The following is a 17602-nucleotide window of genomic DNA, read 5'->3' on the forward strand; positions in this document are numbered from 1 at the left end:
AAACTTATTTCAAAGAAAGGCCTGTTGCGAGAAACAAATTTCGATGTAGTTTGAAAATTTTATTTGTTAAGTCTAGCTTAAAACTATGAGACGATTTAATCGTCAACGTGAAACGTTCTATACAGTTCCGTAATTTACAATTCAAGCATGTTTCTTTCATGCAATGATTTATTATTTTTTCCCTCTCAATGAGATCTTGCGATTTCTGAGAAAAATTCCAAAATATTTTGTATCGTGAATTCCAAAGTAACGTTACTGTCAGGATAACAACGTTGGATCAGTTCTTGAATATTCACATACTGGGCAATGAATTCTCCTTGCATCTCTCTCCAGACGACCTAGAATTACCATTATTTACATCAGTAGTAGACAATTTGATAAACTTTAGTACCAAAAAATGTTCACAAAGTGTCTTGAACTTCTTACCTGTAACAAATTTTCTTCTTCGCAAAGATGTTTTTCCACTTTTCGATACAAATGCTCCAACCCTTTCTTCACTTCTCGCGCTGGATATTCCTTTACCACTCGGCGTAATTCTTGCTTACTGAAGGCCATCTGATAACTTATTTCAGATTCTTTGACTCCTGCACCGACTTTTGCTTGAACGCCTTCGAAAAACAGCTGAAACAAAGTTTTACATTTGTTTTTAAGTAAAAACTTCGATTATCAGAATTCATTTAGAATATAAAAATTCACTTTCTATTTGCATTCACTTTAAATTCACGTTCTATAAAAATTACAAAATTATTCAAACTTACGTTTAATTTTTCAAGTGGTCGACCAAAATACTGAATAACATAAGCTTTCAAAGCATCGTGGTATTTTTGTTTTGCTTCTTTTCTTTCATGATCCAGGACTGAAATTTTTAGTTGTGACAGAAGATCGTAGAGATGATGGTAATTTTCTAAAAAAAAAAAAAAACGTTCTAAAGTTAGTACTTATCTAAACATATCTTTGTAAATGAAAAGATCGATGCTTTTAAAAAATTGAACAACAAAACAAACCCATTTTAATAACTTCTTGGGGAGTTTTGTGGTGTTCTCCGCTATGAATAATAATAGCTTCGAACATGGCATCGACCAACTTTGTGTACCATTTTTCCAGATCGACTTTTCTGTCCGAGTTTTTGAATATTTTTTCAGCCGTGCGAGCAAAAGGCCCAAAATTTTCGACATACGGTAAAATTCCACATTTATGTCGTCTGTTAACTTTCGTGTCACGTAAAATAGACTGCAATTGTGCTTGCATGAATTTGTCAAAGGCTCGTTTGACTTGAACGAGAGCGGAGGCGAAAGTCATTGAGAGAAAAGAGCCTGTGTCCTGAGCCGACATCACGTGCTGGGACAAACGCACGAGAACGTACATGCACCAGCTGCAAATACAAATAAATGTCGATACCAGTTTGTTTTTGCCATTAGAAAAAAAGCAAATAAAATTTTGTAAACGCACAAACTGTCGATTTTGTCGAGGAACAGTATGAAATTATTTAATTCTGGCTCGAGAGATGGAAAAATCGCTGCCATCGTTGCCCGAACCTCTTCGTTGATTTGCCTCTCTAATTTTTTGCTCGCTGTTGATGTTGCTGAACCTGGGCTCGTCGCACCGTTGCTCGTATTCTCCGATTCCTCGTTTTCCGTGCTCTGTTGAAAATGCAATAATATTATGACGATTTTTTGAGTTTCCAATGAAGACTCACAAATTTTACAGACTTTACTCCAATAACGGTTTTAGTCTTTGGATGGATCAACTGTTTCGACGTCACTAACCTTCGACGGTGACAAAACGACGTCCAGCTGTAAAAAAGCTACACAAAAAGCTTGCTCGGCAAGACACACGGGTTGAAGTTGCGAGAGAGCTCGATCGAGAAGGGAATCTAATAAAGCTCCTTCGCCTTGAGGTGCCCAAGATTCACCACTCAATAAACATAACGGTGCCGGCGCTATCAAATCCTCCCCTTTCTGACTACTCGATTTCGAAGAATTTGCTGTGCAGGAAAAAGTATTTTCATTAGCAAAAATCAATCAAGTTCACTTTCGAGTGATTTTTTGCTACTATCGATTAAAATAAACGAATTTATGGATGAAAATATGAAGCATTTTACCATGAGGTCTCGTATTGATCAACCGATTTTTCGCTTCCTCAAAGAATAGTTTCAAATCTCTCTGATACAATTTGCTCATCGTTCCTGTGTAAACTTTGGTCAATTGCTGGAAGGCTTTATTGTCAAGGGCACGTAGTAATTGCATCAGTTCCATGTAAGGCTCGAGTTCTCGATGAACTGCTTGGTGAGTGGGCAGCAGGAGGTCTCCTGTGGATGCTGACACGTCGCCAACATCGTTTCCCTATTGATTAAAATTAGAATAAACTCAAAATTCCTGAAAAAAAACTCATTTCTTCTTCTGTGTGATCATTTTTCATTGCAGTGAACACATTTTTGCTTTCTTGTGATTCCACGATAATTACCAAATGAATAAATAAGTTATTGAGATGACGAGCTACTATGAGCGAAAATTTAGCTCGTAATTTGTCGAGACGTCTTCGCTGCTCATTTACAGCACCCATTTTGTCCAAACCGGTTGGAATTGCAGTCGATATGGCTTTCAACAAAGCACCCCCTGCGATAGTGAGGTCCACTCTCCCTCCTGGCAGCTCTGCATCGTTCAATATCCTTTGATCTTCGTTCGTTATATCTAAATGTGTCTGAAATGAAATCGAATGTACAGAAATGTAAATGCGACAAGTTACATTCGAAGACTCATCTCAATGCGATGATGAATAGTTTCGAATCTACTTACAATTAGATCGTCCAATTGATCGAGCAAAAGTTTCACATTGTTATTCTCGGTTTTTATCTCATGATTCTTTCGACGAATTTGAGCCATCGCGTCTCTTAACATTCCCATTGTTTCGTCGATACTGATCAGACGAGACTCAACGACTGAAGCCTCGTCTATTGCAGCTTCAATTCCATTCATCAATTGCACTACTCGAGTTTCTGAGGCTAGTACGGACTGCACATTTTCCTAAAATTTTACAATTTAAAATTTACCTTAGTCGTTGCTATTTATTTTGAAAGGCATAGCAGCTGGGAATGCTTTATGAACGATCATTCAATAATCAAAGTTATATAATTCGTTATATAAGATTTCATTAAATCGAACGAGTTTATGACTTGTATAAGCAGAATACGAAATGAAATTCAATGTAGAATTCCAGTGAAGAAAAAGTAAATGGAATATGAGCTTTAAAGCATGAATTTTTGTATTTTCAAAAAATCTCTATTTGTTTGCAGTAAGAATCACTGAAAATACATAAATACTCGCATAATTCAATAATTTTTAATAGTGTAAAGTAGCTAGTTTAGTTAGTTACCCAAAAAATGAATATTAATTTCATAAGCTACTTATTCAAGTACTTCAATGATGAATAATGATAAAAGAATTTAAAAAATTACTCCATCAAGGACAGATAAATCTTTTGCCAGAGTTTCCATGAAGAGTTCAGCATTTGATATTGCATAATTACAATCTGCCATCAATTTGGTCAAATCGACAAGTTCTTTGTCAGTTATTGGTTGATAATCGGATGTGATAACTGGAGTTAAAAGATCTGAAAAAGAAGCATTTCAACAATGAATAAATGTAATTAATCCACACACCGAATCAACATTATTTTATGTCATTTCAAATCTGTAAAATCTGTAGTCCAAATAAAACTTTTACAACAGTACTTTTCTGAAAAATTTGAATAAAATTGAGTTATGTCAATAAATCAGATTTAAAAAGAAATTAAAAGTTGATCTCTTTTGTCATTTTTAGATCAAGCGAGATATATTCTATTCAATAAAATTATGATTTTATGGTATCAACAATTATTTCTAAATGTATTTATTCTCTCACAAAGTGAAATAACAATGAACGTACCAGGAGTCAAAGTAATACTGTCACTTTCCTTCAACGAAGTTGGATCAACCAGCCAATCTTTGGGTATATTTTTGAATTCTGGCCTTTGCGGTAAAGCGCAAGAGTACGTATACAAATTACTAATGAAAGTTCTTCGCTCTTGTGCAGCAGTCGCCAACCATTTATAGACTTTATCTATGTGCAATTCCATTTCCAGGGAATCGTTGTTTATGCCATCGACGGTTTGTATGTCAGTGAGCAGCCAGGACTGTTTCTTTTTGTAAACATTTTTATCGTTTTTCTTGACTTGATAGAGCAAAAGCGTAGAATCAGGACTGTCAGTTGATGTTGCCAAACACAGAAAACTCGTTTTCTTTCTTTTGTACGTTTTACTTACGAAACAAACACTCAACAATTTTTCGTCACTCGGAGTAAAAACTTCGCGTTGTAAAGTGTGACGAATCGCTGCCATGATTTATTTAATTTTTTTCCTCACTGTCAAAAAATCACTCCTTATTTGTACGAGTTATTATCGGTTCGTTGAAAACATAGTTTGCGATCTTTTAGGTTATGATCGTTCGAAATACTCCCACCGATGTTTGTGAACAAACATAACAGCGATCAAAACTGTAACCACCGAATTATCACTTTTTTTTTATCCCCGGTATCACTCTGTTCCCCGATGTACGCTTTCACTAATTGCCTGTTATCATTTATTTATCACCGATTCAATGGGATCATCACTCGCGCAACAGACCTCAAATCTGTAGTGTGTATTTTTTCGATAAAATTCTTAGAGAAATCAATGTCACAAAAAACCCAAGCTATAACGGCTTCAGTGTAACCTTTCGCACAAATCCTGGATGAAAATAACGAGTATTTGTTTGTGAATTCGTTAGAATAATTTATTCAGTAAATATTATTTATTAAATTAATTTATCTCTATACACGTTACTTGTCTTTGCCATTCTGTAATATACGAAAGTCTCCTTATATAACAATTTTAAAAGGTTCAAACAAAGATTACGAAATCCATTGTTATAGAAGATACATGTGTAGTTTGTTGGCAATTTCCGGTTTCATTTATTTACGAGAACATATATAGCTACAAAAATAAAGGTTATTCCTATGGGAAACAAGCTATACCGAAAGACGAAAACTATCTGCTTTGTCGGAAAAGGAAAAATTGCTCGCGATTGAAGATACGTAAAAAATCTTCGATTTTCTGATATTGTCATACTCTCCTGACGTCGTTTCCGAAGATGAGGAGGGAGTTATTCGGCCGAAGCGGATCGAGGGACAACGTTCCTTAATTGGTAATAGCGGAAGGGGAATAGGGTCAGGCATGTGTTTTTCTGCACGAGTAAAACAGTTGTTCGAAGTCTCGGGTTCTTTGAATACTTGAACTTGCATCAAAACTCAACCGCATCGAAGTTTTTTCAAAACTGCGGGAGGAGGGCGAAAAATGTCATCGTTCATTACCTAACCTAATTATGACACATTTTCAATCAGTTGTAAACAATTGATCAGATAATAAGAAAACAAAAGGACGAAAGTCATTTCACAGGTGAAAGTTTAAAAAATCAAGTTGTTATTATGTGTATTGGCGCACATGTTTCGACCCTCTCGTGTATTTACCACAGATACATAAAACCTTTACTTCGCATATGACCTTTCCCGATGTGTATTCATTCATATAGGTCATCGGGCCAAGGATGTGTTCGTCTTCGTTACGTTTACCGTTGTCGAAGACGTGTACTCCCGGTGACAGTTGGCCGCCATTAAGGTCCTAGTCGTGATACACAATTGCGACAACAATCTCATCTGCTTTTATAATTTTATGTCTCGAAACACAAACAATAGCGTCCTCAGAATAAATTGCATTATATATTTCGTACATTGTACATCTTTTCCATCTATTTATATACTCAAATTAACATTTTTTTAGACAGTGACACCAATTTATGTAATAAGATGCCTGTTCATGATAGTGGAAATTAGTACTTGATACTTATTAACCTAAAAGTTATGAGAAATAAGTACATAAATTACCGTGTCGGAAACCTTAATCCTCTGGTATTACGGAACGGATATCAACATATTTTTTTTCTCCCAGATCTCTGGCTCCAGATTTCCTTTACTTTTTAATGTGAATTTGAGAAGAAAAGGAACAATATATTTTGCTATTAATTTGCTAAAAGTTGACGCTACTAAAATTTCAGTTTTACTTTTACCGAGTTAGTCGACGAAATGACCATGTTTTTTCAATAATTTTTATTTTTATATCAATTTATCGACCCAACCCAATAGTGGGCCGGGCCTTGAAAAGTTGCACGGAAAACACGATGGTGTTTCCTCACTGGACCGTATTATATAGAGGGCCGGGTGATCTGTGCATTGACCGAGGCAAAAAGGATCAAAGAGAACGAAAGACCAGCTTCTCTTTGAGGCCTCGGCCAATAAGGTGCTCAAGCTCGAGACATGGTCTCGAGTATGCTGGCCTCACAGTACGGTTACTGAAATCGAATGGGCAGTTGAATTTATCAATGTCCAGCAGATAGATCGATCATAAGAGACTGATAAGCTTGACGCCATCTGGCAGAGATCCTGCGAAGTATATAATCGAGCACTACGACAAAGAGAATCCGTTATCGCTCCTCGTACAATCTGCGCATACCTATACATATGCGCATTAAGGAGTTTCGGTACAGGCGATACAATGTTGCCATGCTAAACCATGCTAAAAACATAAAAAATTTCAAAAAGTTTAGAATTTTATAAAATTTGGTGAACATATTCTTTAGTGCCAAATTTGACAATACAAATTTTTTAAGATTTTTCTTCTACACAGTTATCGAGTAATTGATCACTAAAGTTTACGTGTATAAGCATAGCGTTTCCATATATATAGGTATACATTCCGGGCATAAGAAATCTGCTTTAATGCGTAATTACTCGATAACTAAGTAGAAGAAAATTTTGAAAAAATTTGTGTTTTCGCACTTGATGTTGAAGAACATTATCACCAAATTTGATCAATTTCTTAATATTTTGACTTTTGTACCGAAACTCCTTAAGGGAGATCCCGAAATACATTCGAACCCCGAAAAGTTTCTAGTATGATGAAACGGGTACACTATGGTTTTTTCTACTATCTCTGGCTCCTAGGCTTTGTTTTAAGGAGGGTGGCTAGCGACGATACAATGTTAAAAAATTTCAAAATTATAAGAATTTAATAAAATTTGGTGAACATATTCTTTCGTGCCAAATTTGACGATACACATTTTTAAAGATTTTTCTTCTGTAGAGTTATCGAGTAATTGATCACTAAAGTTCGCGTGTATAAGCATAGCGTTTGCATACATTCCGGGCATAATTTTGACGAATGTAGCCACCCTCCTTCCTTAAACAGTACGCTTTGCTAATAATGTGCGAAGTTTATGACGAAAAAACACTTTTGTTTGGCTTTACAAAAACAGCTGTTACTCTGCCTAAAAAAAACTTGTTTTTGTGGAAATTATTTGGAAAAAATAACAACACGCAAAAAAATTCGTCTGATTTACTCAAGAAACGATTGGAAATAGTGAATTGTTGAAAATGAGTATAATTAGATTCGAGATCAATGATAAATTCAAGACTTTGCAAAGAAACCATCAAATAACGTAAACCGATACCTTCTGAGAGAAAATATGTTGGATGAGAATGACGGTAATAATAGTAACCTAAAATAATGATTGGGGAATTACTTTCGAACGTCAATAGATGTGTAATTCATTTATTTTTTATCAATTTATCAACCCAACCCGAAATATCGAAGCCGAGTTTTAAATAATGCACAAAAAAACACCGAAGTGCTTTCCTCACCGAGCCGTTGTTGAGAACAGCGCGGATGATCCGTGCTGGACTAGGGCAAAAAGAAAAGGAGAACCAAAAATCGGGTGGGGGTCAAAAGTTAAAATGACTAAGAGTTTGAACATTTTTAGATCTATATATGGATATATAGATTTACAAAATGGCTGCTCAAAAAGTCGTTCTAACTTTTGACTCCCACCCCAGAAAACTCACTTGGCACCTAGTCTCATGGTAATTGGTTTTTAAAGAGCATGTAGCCAAAATCAGCTAGGCAATTACATTTATGAATGTCCAGCGGATAGATCGTTTATAAGAAAGTAATGGACTCGTCGCCATCTGGCGGGTACCCTCCGAATTAGTCGAGGATAGGGCCGATCGAGTGCCGGAGAAAGCGAGACAAAAGAACCCTATTGCTCTCTGTGCAATCTGCGTGTGCCTTTTCGTAAGTTGTCAAAGCCCAGAAACTAATAATGAATGAAGGAAAACTCTTGAAAACCTTTTGATCGAATTCAACTACCGAAAGTACTGAAACAAAGTTGGGAAGGCATTAAAAAAAAGTTTAAGAAAAAAAGTAAACTAAAAACGATTTTTCACAGGTTTTTTTCGTGAGCTTGTTAGCATCCAATTCACAAAACGGCTGTTATATTCTCGTGAATTTTTAAGTAAAATCATTTTCCCATTTATATCGATTTTTCAAAATTGGAGATCAAAGTTTGCGAATTTCTTGATCGATATAAAATTTCGATTTTTTCTATCGCCGTAGAAAATGACATGAGCGAAGATGCGTAACCAAAATGTACACTGAATCATGCGCTAACTGCTGTGAAAGACAACGCGGAAATTGTTGATCAATTTCGAGGTGCCGCCTCCTACGCTCTTATCCTCGATAATGCCGATGATGAGCAGAAAAATGAAAACTTCGTAAACAATCGATTATTGTATTTATTCGCTTTTTTTAACGCTACCGAATTGCAGTTTTAGTGTCGTAAATAGAAGTATTTTTATTAATAGATTAATAAGTGTCAGTTTCACGCCACCGTGTTAGACTCTTTCGTAACGTTATTTTTTAGTTCTGCACATAACACTTTCGTGGCATACGAAAAACGATGTGAAACGTCAATTTGAATAAACGTTTTCTTTGATTTTACTTTTACAAAAACGGCTTTACTCTGCTCTAAAAAATTTACCTTGTGAAGATTATTTGAGAAAAAGAACTCGCATACCAAGTTCATCCGATTCCCGCAAAATAAAATCGAGCATTACAGTAAGTTTCCACGTGTCACGCAGTAGTTTTGATTGTCAGTTATATTTAAATTTTGTGAGCCTACAAACCGAGGTATTCACCGAAATGACAATATTCTCAATAATAATTATTTTTATATCAATTTATCGACCCAACCCTTAGATAGCGGGCCGGGCCTTAAAAAGTTGCACGGAAAACACGTTATGGTGTTTCTTCACTGGACTGTATTTTAATAGAGGGTCGAGTGTGATTCTGTGCATTGACCGAGGCAAAAAAGATAACGAGAACGAAAGACCAGCCTCTCTTTGAGGCCGCGGTCAAAATGCTTAAAAGACATAGTCTTGAGTTGCAGATGTAACTTTTATATTTTTCTTAAATTTCAAAGAGCCAGAGTAAAACTATAACCACTTAGAAGCTACCTTTCAAACTCACCCGAGTAACAAAGAAAAGCTTGAATAATTCATATATTCTTTATCAGTTGATCGACCCAGTCCGGATGTTTCAGAACAGTCTTAAAATCTGCACAAAAAACACAATCGTGTTTCCTCACCAGGCCGTTTTGAACAGCGCAGATGATACGTGCACGGAACTCAAGGCAAAAAGCATAAAAGAACTAGAAAACTCACTTAGGCCTGAGTCTCGTGGCAATGCTGGTTTTTTTGGGAAAATTCATCAAACCGCAACAAACGTCTAGGCAGTTACATTTATGACTGTCCAGCGGATAGATCGTTTATGAGAGAGCGATGGACTCGTCGCCATCTGGCAGATATCCAGCGAATTAGTCGAACGATAGAGCCAATCAGGCGCCAGAGAAAGCGAGAGAGGAGAATCCTTATCGCTCTTTGCGCAATTTGCATATGCCTCTCCATGCGCAATCAAAGAAACCTCAGTACGTACTCGAACTCCAGAAAGCAATAATGAATGAAGGGAAAAAGGAATGTAGAAAATCTCTTGAAAACCTTTTAATCGAATTCAACTACCGAAAGTACTAAAACAAAGTTGGGAAGGTATTAAAAAAAAGTTTCGATTTTTCGTATCGGTGTAGAAAATGACATGAGCGAAATATGCGTAACCAAAATGTACACTGAATCATCCGCTAACTGCTGTAAAAGATTCATCAATATTCGTTCTATCGTTCTCGAATTATGAGTAGCCAAAACATAGTGACACACGATTTTTTTCCTTTACAAATGTACACGTAAAGTTGAGAGAAAAATAACTACGCCACGGCGTTCCAATGAGAAGTTGAATGACCCACCACAGTCGGTTACGTTTGACTGTATTTTCGCGTAGGATAAACAAACCGAAGACTGAAACTGCTCGTGGTTGCTTGGACGCGTACAGTCTCAGCAAGGATTATTTTCTCGTTTATTTAGCTAAATTTTCGATACTTAGAAATCCAGAAATTCGAAGGAGGATCTGGAAAAATTCGAGCTCTTTCCGATATTTACGAGCCACTAAAGTAAAGAAAAAATGACGCAAAGTCAATATCAATGTACGAAAAATTCAACAGAGAATTCTTAACCGCACGTAATAACGGAGAAACTAATTTGCATACTCGAGTGTATACATTCGTATTGGCTTTATGCAACGAGAGCCTCGCATCAGGTACGAGAACACTTCTTGACTAAAAGAAAAGTGTCGAGGTTAACGATTTTTTCCATTCTTCACTCTTTTCCGAATGCGAAAATATTCAACGATCGCGCGGGGAACGACGATCGCAGATCTGTACCAATGACATATTATTCCTTTCATCACTTCGACATTCTATTTCGTTCTCACACACTACTAAACGTACAATAGTCAAGCCTTTCACGCAGGGTTATGAGGTACTCGCTCACTGTCTCGATACCCCCACGCAATTAACGCATATGCGTTCAAATTTTTCCATACATCACACTCCGGGGACTCTGACCTTTCTAACCAAGTTTTAATTATCATCATGCCCGTAAAGGGCGCCACTTGTTCTCGAGCGTTTTTGCCGTTTGACCAAAACTGCCAAAACATATGGGCCTTTGTTTACGAACAGCGTGGTCCCGTGTAGACGTTTCACTTCTCCGAAGTCCTTAGTGCTGAACTTTTTTCGAAAATTTTGTATTTTTAATATCGTGTAATAATTTATCGTATTTTCAATCGATGCGGGATGACAAATTCGCTTTTTGAAATTCGCATTCCCGAAGGAATATTAACGAATAATTGGGCTTCGGAGGTTTGAATTAATTTTCGAGAACAAAAAGTTTTACTCGTATTTACACGGTAATCGAATTTACATTTGACTTGAAATTGACGCATCTCCGGTCTCTTCAGTTTGTACAAGTGAAAAAAATCTGAGATAAATTCCTGATATTTGGTTTTCGAAATGTAGAAAAACCTTAAACCGTTTGATCGAAATTTTGAAAAATGCTTCGCAGCTCTTCCGAATTTCATTTTGAAAGATTGGTCACAGAGTTTTAGAATGAATTTGAATCAATGGTGAAATTAGTGTGAGAATTCTTGAAGACCTTCGAGTTATCGAATTCGACAGCACACGTGATCGTTCGTCGTCCGGTACGTGGGAGAGGAAGAAATACACTCGTGACCAATTTTTGTGTACAGTTTCGTGCGGATCATAGTTGATGGCGGGTTACCTTCACGAGGTCTCTCCGCGACGATTCGCTAAGCCTCCTCCTTCGTCCTAAACTCATCCTTCTTAGTACTTTCACTTCGACAATCTTACGAAGCGAAGGTTCCTTTGCCAGGCTATTGCTTCTTGGAGTTTAAGAGCCGAGTTCATTGTGAATCGACAATCAGATCGTGCAGGACGTAACGTCAAAAATTTCGTACTTTTTACTCGCACATCAACCCCCGTCATTTTTTTATCTCAATTTAAAAATCGAAGGGCAAAAAAATTTTTCCAAAAATGCTTAAAAGGCTTAATTAATGACAATCATCAAGCAGGAAATTATTTTTAAAAATCGAAGCGACTATGTTGCATTGAGAAAATCGTAACCAAAATAACGAATAATTTATTTTAAATTTCCACCAAGTGACGAATTTTTTAACAATAAAGATGGATTACTGGATCGGAAAGATTCTGCACTTTGTGTTCATTGCCAACGTTTGCTCCCAACAATTCTTCGTGAGTATTACGAACTCGTCTTACTCTCAATGTCATAACTAATCATTCAAAAAGAAAGGAGAAAAAATAAACACATCATCATCTCTCATAATTCGTTCGCCCTCGAGAAGTTTGCTTCCTTGTTTAACCTTCAATAACGCGGAAGTTGTTGACCAATTTGGACGTGCCGCTTCGTACGCTCTTCTCCTCGATAATGCCGATGATTCGCAGAAAAATAAAAACTTCGTAAACAGTCGATAGTTGTATTTATTTGGTTTTATCAACGCTACTAAAACGCAGTGTTCGTGTCGCAGTTTCACGCCACCGTGTTAGACTCTTTCCTAACGTTATTTTTTCGTTCTGCACACATTTTCGCAAAAATACGCAAGACGACGTGAAAAATCAATTTGAATAAACGTTTTCTTTGATTTAAATGATTTTTTAACTAGAAATGTCATAATGGTAAAAGGAATGGAAATGAAAATAAATACAGAGACAAAGACAATAAATGAGAAATCCATCTCAATAAAAGAGCAGACAAAAGGTGATGATATTTTGCGCGGATTGGTGTTACATGAGCACCTTTATTTCGGCTCGTTTTTTTTATTATACCACTTAACGCGTAATTGATCGAACTGCGAAAGAGAGAATGTTGTGCAGCTTCAATTCTTCAGGAAGTGAAGAGTTGCAGCGAAAGTCTGTGTTTAGTACGACAGAGACATTAAAGTCGTGGTATTGTGTACCGAAGTTGGTTGGATTGTATTACGACATGCCTTAAAACGCTCGCCAAAATTGAGTACTCGAAATTTCATGACACTCGATTTGATTTCGTGGCTGATAAATTTGCATGTAGGTTTTTATTTGGGTCAATCGTGATGTCATCGTTGAAGTGAGATTTAAAAAATCAGAGTTCGTAGTTTCTTCTTTTGTTCGATCGGAATCTTCGTGATTTTTTCGTTTTATTCGCAAAGCACAATTTAATAAGGAAGCGGAAAGGCTTCCATCATTTTTCCTTTGCTCCCTGGGAAAATCTTTCTTTTTCTGTCACGAGAAAAATACCAGATTTACGTACAACTTTTTCTTACACTCGCCCCATAGTTTCATGCAGCAGAGTTCCCCACACGTGCGAAATTTCGAACAAAAAAACGATACGAAAAGAGGATTTGTCTGCACTTCAAAGTATCACAATCTTTGTATAAAATCTCGAATCTCATTGAGACTTTTGTTGAAATTTGAATTTACAGAACACTATGCCACCGCCGGTGAACACAAACTTCACGTGCAGAGGACGTGACACTGGTTTTTACGCAGACGTCGAAACGAACTGCCGTGTTTATCACACGTGCGACGAGAACGGTAACAAATTTACATATTACTGTCCGGCCGAGACCGCATTTCGTCAAGAAGCTCTTGTTTGCGATCACGCACACCTCGTTGACTGTGCGAATGGTCGTAGGCTTTCTCCAATTGATAAACAAGTAGAAAAGAAAGGAGGAGAAACGTCGCAAGGATTCAGGGACACTGCAAGACGTTCCGAGACGTCGTTCTCGAGAGATTCAACCGTCGATGAAAACAATAGAAATGTTGAGCAACGCATAGGCTCGCTCCAGCCTGGAAGATCGAATTCCGCTTACACCAGATCGTTCCGAATAACTCAAAATCCACAGGCCCAGGTTGCCACACCACAAACTTCCAAGAAACAAAAGCCCACGTTCGTTCTAAGCTCGAGCGTTTTCTTGCGCGACGAAATAAACGCACGGAACAACGCACCGGTGTTTCAAAACAATCGTCTACCGACGATCGATAATCAACGAAATTTTAACTTTACGATGCACTCGCTAGACGGCGCGACGGACCGGAAGGAAGAAAGGGGGGGAGACTCGCCGAGAATTGCAGCAACCCCAACAACGACGTTGCTGCCACCTTTCGACCCAGAATTTCAAGTCAAACAATTTTTTAGTAACCCAATGATTTTCCGACCATCGAATTTCGACAGAGAAGTTCAACTGTCAAATAATTTTTCGTATAAATTCTCAACTTCAACGACGAAAAAACCGCCTGCCGCAGCAGCCTCTTCCCACTCGAATAATCGGTTCAACGGTCCTTCTGGTCGGCCTCAGAATGACGAAAAATTCACAGTCAACCATGGGAACGAAAGACACAGTTCAAAGAGTTTAATAAATGGAGCTGAACTCGAGAAAAAAATGAGTTCGAGCAAAGCTGCGAGTGAATTTTCACCCGTAGACAAATCGGTCAGAGGCAAGAAGTCGGAAACAGAAACGACCAATAATTTTCACGCCCGTTCGATGAACAACGAAAAAACGCTCGATCCAGAAACCCGAGCGAAAAGCCGCGAAGCCGGTAGTGAATTTTCTGCGCCTGCGCAGAAGGAACAAACGTTTTCGAAAGACTGGGACAGATTTAATAATAAAAATGGAAAAGATTCGAAGCCGTCGATCCACGAGAGACCGCCGTTCTTCCACGACAATTTTCCTTATTCAGAAACTTTGAGGTCGATGCAAGCCATGGCCGAACAGTCGTCCAATGACAGAAACAATAATTTTCCGTCGAGCACGACTTCTGCGCCACTAACGACCGCAGGAACCGAGTTCCCGGTACTTCCCTTTGCCGGCACTCTCTCCCCGTCCGGACCCAACGAATTGGACGAAGATCCGTATTATCCAAAACGATCAACCACCACCGAAGTATACTACAAACTCAAGAGTCTCCGCGGCGATGAAAAAAAATCCATTAGATTTTCGACCAAAAGACCGTGGCCAGGAAGTCTCAATTTTGACATACCGGAAGTGCTGCCTGATTTGAATACTCTCGATGATCTCGTCGACAGACGCAAATTTTTCTTCATTCCCAGGGTCAAAACTACTTAGCTTGTAGCTGCTTGCGCTATTCAATTTTATACGTTTATGCTTTTTTATAGAGTTTTACTGTAAATTTGAGAAAATAACGAGAGTATGGAGGAAAAATGGAAAATAAAATTACAAGTTAATGTGTTATTTTTCTTCGTTTTTTTTTTTATTTATTTGTAACAATTTCTGTCAGATGAAAACTTTGTGCGTTAGTAGGAAATAAAGAAATGAACTTAGCTGGAAATTCTCTACGACTAGAAATTTATCAATTTATCTTCATTCGACTTGACATACGAAAATTCAAATTCGAATCATTAAGTATTTTCAGCTAAATTCGGTCATTAATCTAAAACTGAGTCACTCATGGTTGGTTACCTCTCGACAAAATAACTGAAATTTTTCTACAAAAGAGTATTTATAGTTTCCGTTCGTTCATTAAAAAAATCAGGTCATACGTTTGAGAGAGAATCATTCAAAATTGTAAACCGAAGCACGCAGCCAACTTCACAGTACGGTACTGAGCCTATAGCGTGTGGTGACATACAGCTGTCACTTATTTTCGTACTTGCGCCCCATTCGCGCGTTCGATCAGCTGTAAATTCACCCCGCTACTCCCGCCAGTCGTCACAACATACCTGAAGATAACATAACGATCGAAAATAATGCGGCTGTCGTTATCCCGAAAATAAGAAGTGAAGAATCAAGTTATAAATACATCCAATTGAAAAAAAAATAAATAAATAAAATTAGTATCTCCGAAGAGATTAATTTAGATATCAAAAAATCGTGATGAATTACATGCTACAGAAACTGTTAAATAAAAGCGGGTGCAATGTGTCTTCGTTACGTGAACAGAATACGAAAATGGAAGTTTTTAATGTTACTCGGTTTGATTATGATGATAGCATTTATGAGAGCAATTTGGAGTTCATTGCGACCAGATCCGTTGCCTTTGAGCGAATTTGACAAATGTCCCGCGTGCTACGGTCTCTCGGTTTGTGATGAGATCGTTAAGGGAAACATTAAAATCACACCTTTCGGTCTTTATTCCGCGGTAGCCCATGTGATAGCTTCGAAAAATGTTTTTTTCGGTACAATGGGACAAACGAGAGTAGTTTTAAAAAAATTAGCTCATAGCTACGAGCTACGAGCCTTAGACGAAGTAATTTGTGGCAACAAAAGTTTTTCTGGCCTTTGTCCAGGACATAGATCTACTGCGAAATACGAGAGCGATGTTAACTTTCGTTCTCTCGTTATAAGGGCTATTACTTCAAGTTTTTTAGTGCCGGATGCTAGCAGTCTTAGATTATGTCCGAACGCTCATCACTTCGATAAACTTTTCGAAAATATTTATGCCAATGACTTTGACCACAAAGATATTTATCTTTGGACTTTGATAAGCGTTAATCCAGAGCCTCTTGTGCTCCAGGTTCGTAAAAATAAACTTTTATATTTCATCACAAAATTGATTTTATAAAGCAATAAGAGGAATTTTACCACAAACAGTTTTGAATTATCGAGTCCCTTGAAATTATAGATATTCAATGCGTTACATAAAACAAAAGAGATTTAATTGAACTCTGTAACAGTACAAACTATTGGAATATTCCTATTGGGATTGCTGCAGGATTTCGTTAAAAAAATACTCATTCTCGAAATCTGTTTTTTTGTTTTAAGATTCTTCCAGCAGAAGAAGGATGGCCAGTCCCAAAATACTTGGGAGCATGCGGGAGGCTTGTTGTCGTAGAGTACATTGGTTCTCCGTTGACTGCATATTACAACGAGCCTTGGATGCGAAGAGCAAAAATAGCTGCAAGTTTGTTGGCAGCTGCAAAAATGTTCACTTTTCGTGATCCAGATTTTGGTTTTTATCTGACCGATTTAACTCCGGATAATATAGCGGTTACAGAGGACGATGAAGCCAAGTTCATCGATCTTGAGAACATCATCATTGTTGATAAAAATATTTCGTTCAACGGTGAAAATTAATGAAAATTTTATTCACAATATACAAAACTGATGGGACTAGAGTTTGAAAATTACTTTGAATTTTTAGATCGATCTGAAACGTGGGATCAGATGCAAGCTAATGACGAAAGTATCGAATGCAGAAATTGTTTGGCTTTCAGTCCGGAAGATATTTGCAATCATCGAATCAGTGATCACAATTATTATGCTATTTGCCAGGCAAGTAAAATATTTCAATATCCACTAATTATCTTAAGAGGCTCCCCTCAGTCAGATATTTCAAGCCCCGAATTAGGCCATTAAGTCCAAAACTCGATGTTATTTTTTCCATAATTTTGTTTTCATTCCGCAGCACATATTATCGGACAAAACAAGTGCTACCTCAGTTGCCGGTGGATTTTTGCATAGCATACCAATACACATTTTAGAGAAATATAGCGATCTCATTGACATATTGGATCAATGCGCTGCGCCTGTTTTTCGTCGTTACGAAAGGACAATCTATGGTGACAAGCTTAAGGAAATATTAGATAAAATTGTTAAAGATACTGGATAAATTAATCGTTAATGAACTTACGAATTTTCTCGTTTATTTACCAAAAAAAAAACATCCTTGTTCCAATCACATTTTCATTAGCAACAAACACATTTATGCCAATCTTTCTCAAACTGT

The 17602-nt window shown here is 37.3% G+C and overlaps 3 protein-coding genes across 5 annotated transcripts; 2 read left to right on the top strand and 1 right to left on the bottom strand.

Moving 5' to 3' along the window:
* Positions 1–44: 44 nt before the first annotated feature.
* On the bottom strand, positions 45–6395 carry Sec3 (exocyst complex component Sec3). 3 transcript variants are annotated; one of them, XM_043420428.1, is made up of 13 exons: positions 6137–6395; positions 5955–6042; positions 3924–5691; positions 3455–3609; positions 2796–3023; positions 2464–2700; positions 2102–2342; positions 1767–1984; positions 1450–1640; positions 1005–1372; positions 759–904; positions 427–621; positions 45–338 (listed from the first exon to the last, which is right to left on the bottom strand). In XM_043420428.1, the coding sequence occupies exons 3-13, from the start codon at positions 4372–4374 to the stop codon at positions 186–188; spliced, it is 2583 nt and encodes an 860-aa protein (XP_043276363.1). In that variant the 5' UTR covers positions 4375–5691; positions 5955–6042; positions 6137–6395; the 3' UTR covers positions 45–185. The 3 variants fall into 3 exon arrangements, with proteins under 3 accessions (XP_043276363.1, XP_043276360.1, XP_043276361.1); XM_043420425.1 differs by having other exon boundaries at positions 5955–6395; XM_043420426.1 differs by having other exon boundaries at positions 3924–6395.
* Positions 6396–11746: 5351 nt separating this feature from the next.
* On the top strand, positions 11747–15173 carry LOC122410874 (uncharacterized). Its single transcript, XM_043419326.1, has 2 exons — positions 11747–12115; positions 13339–15173. Exons 1-2 carry the CDS (start codon positions 12047–12049, stop codon positions 14980–14982), a joined length of 1713 nt encoding a protein of 570 aa, XP_043275261.1. The 5' UTR covers positions 11747–12046; the 3' UTR covers positions 14983–15173.
* Positions 15174–15548: 375 nt separating this feature from the next.
* Positions 15549–17505, top strand: LOC122410910 (divergent protein kinase domain 2A-like). Its single transcript, XM_043419377.1, has 4 exons — positions 15549–16390; positions 16639–16939; positions 17018–17148; positions 17282–17505. Exons 1-4 carry the CDS (start codon positions 15794–15796, stop codon positions 17483–17485), a joined length of 1233 nt encoding a protein of 410 aa, XP_043275312.1. The 5' UTR covers positions 15549–15793; the 3' UTR covers positions 17486–17505.
* Positions 17506–17602: the final 97 nt, after the last annotated feature.

Source organism: Venturia canescens, chromosome 5 (genome assembly GCF_019457755.1).
Source record: "Venturia canescens isolate UGA chromosome 5, ASM1945775v1, whole genome shotgun sequence".
Classification (NCBI taxonomy): domain Eukaryota; kingdom Metazoa; phylum Arthropoda; class Insecta; order Hymenoptera; family Ichneumonidae; genus Venturia; species Venturia canescens.

What these genes read in the sequence shown, in the direction of transcription:
- Sec3 (XM_043420428.1), bottom strand. Translation starts at nt 4,374, where the DNA reads ATGGCAGCGATTCGTCACACTTTACAACGCGAAGTTTTTACTCCGAGT. An exon ending in TCGTTTTGTCACCGTCGAAG is followed by an intron (nt 1,641 to 1,766) that starts GTTAGTGACGTC and finishes CATTTTCAACAG; the next exon opens with AGCACGGAAAACGAGGAATC. An exon ending in CCAAGAAGTTATTAAAATGG is followed by an intron (nt 905 to 1,004) that starts GTTTGTTTTGTT and finishes TTTTTTTTTTAG; the next exon opens with AAAATTACCATCATCTCTAC.
- LOC122410874 (XM_043419326.1), top strand. Translation starts at nt 12,047, where the DNA reads ATGGATTACTGGATCGGAAAGATTCTGCACTTTGTGTTCATTGCCAAC. An exon ending in TTTGCTCCCAACAATTCTTC is followed by an intron (nt 12,116 to 13,338) that starts GTGAGTATTACG and finishes TTGAATTTACAG; the next exon opens with AACACTATGCCACCGCCGGT.
- LOC122410910 (XM_043419377.1), top strand. Translation starts at nt 15,794, where the DNA reads ATGTGTCTTCGTTACGTGAACAGAATACGAAAATGGAAGTTTTTAATG. An exon ending in TAAAAATATTTCGTTCAACG is followed by an intron (nt 16,940 to 17,017) that starts GTGAAAATTAAT and finishes TTGAATTTTTAG; the next exon opens with ATCGATCTGAAACGTGGGAT. An exon ending in ATTATTATGCTATTTGCCAG is followed by an intron (nt 17,149 to 17,281) that starts GCAAGTAAAATA and finishes TTCATTCCGCAG; the next exon opens with CACATATTATCGGACAAAAC.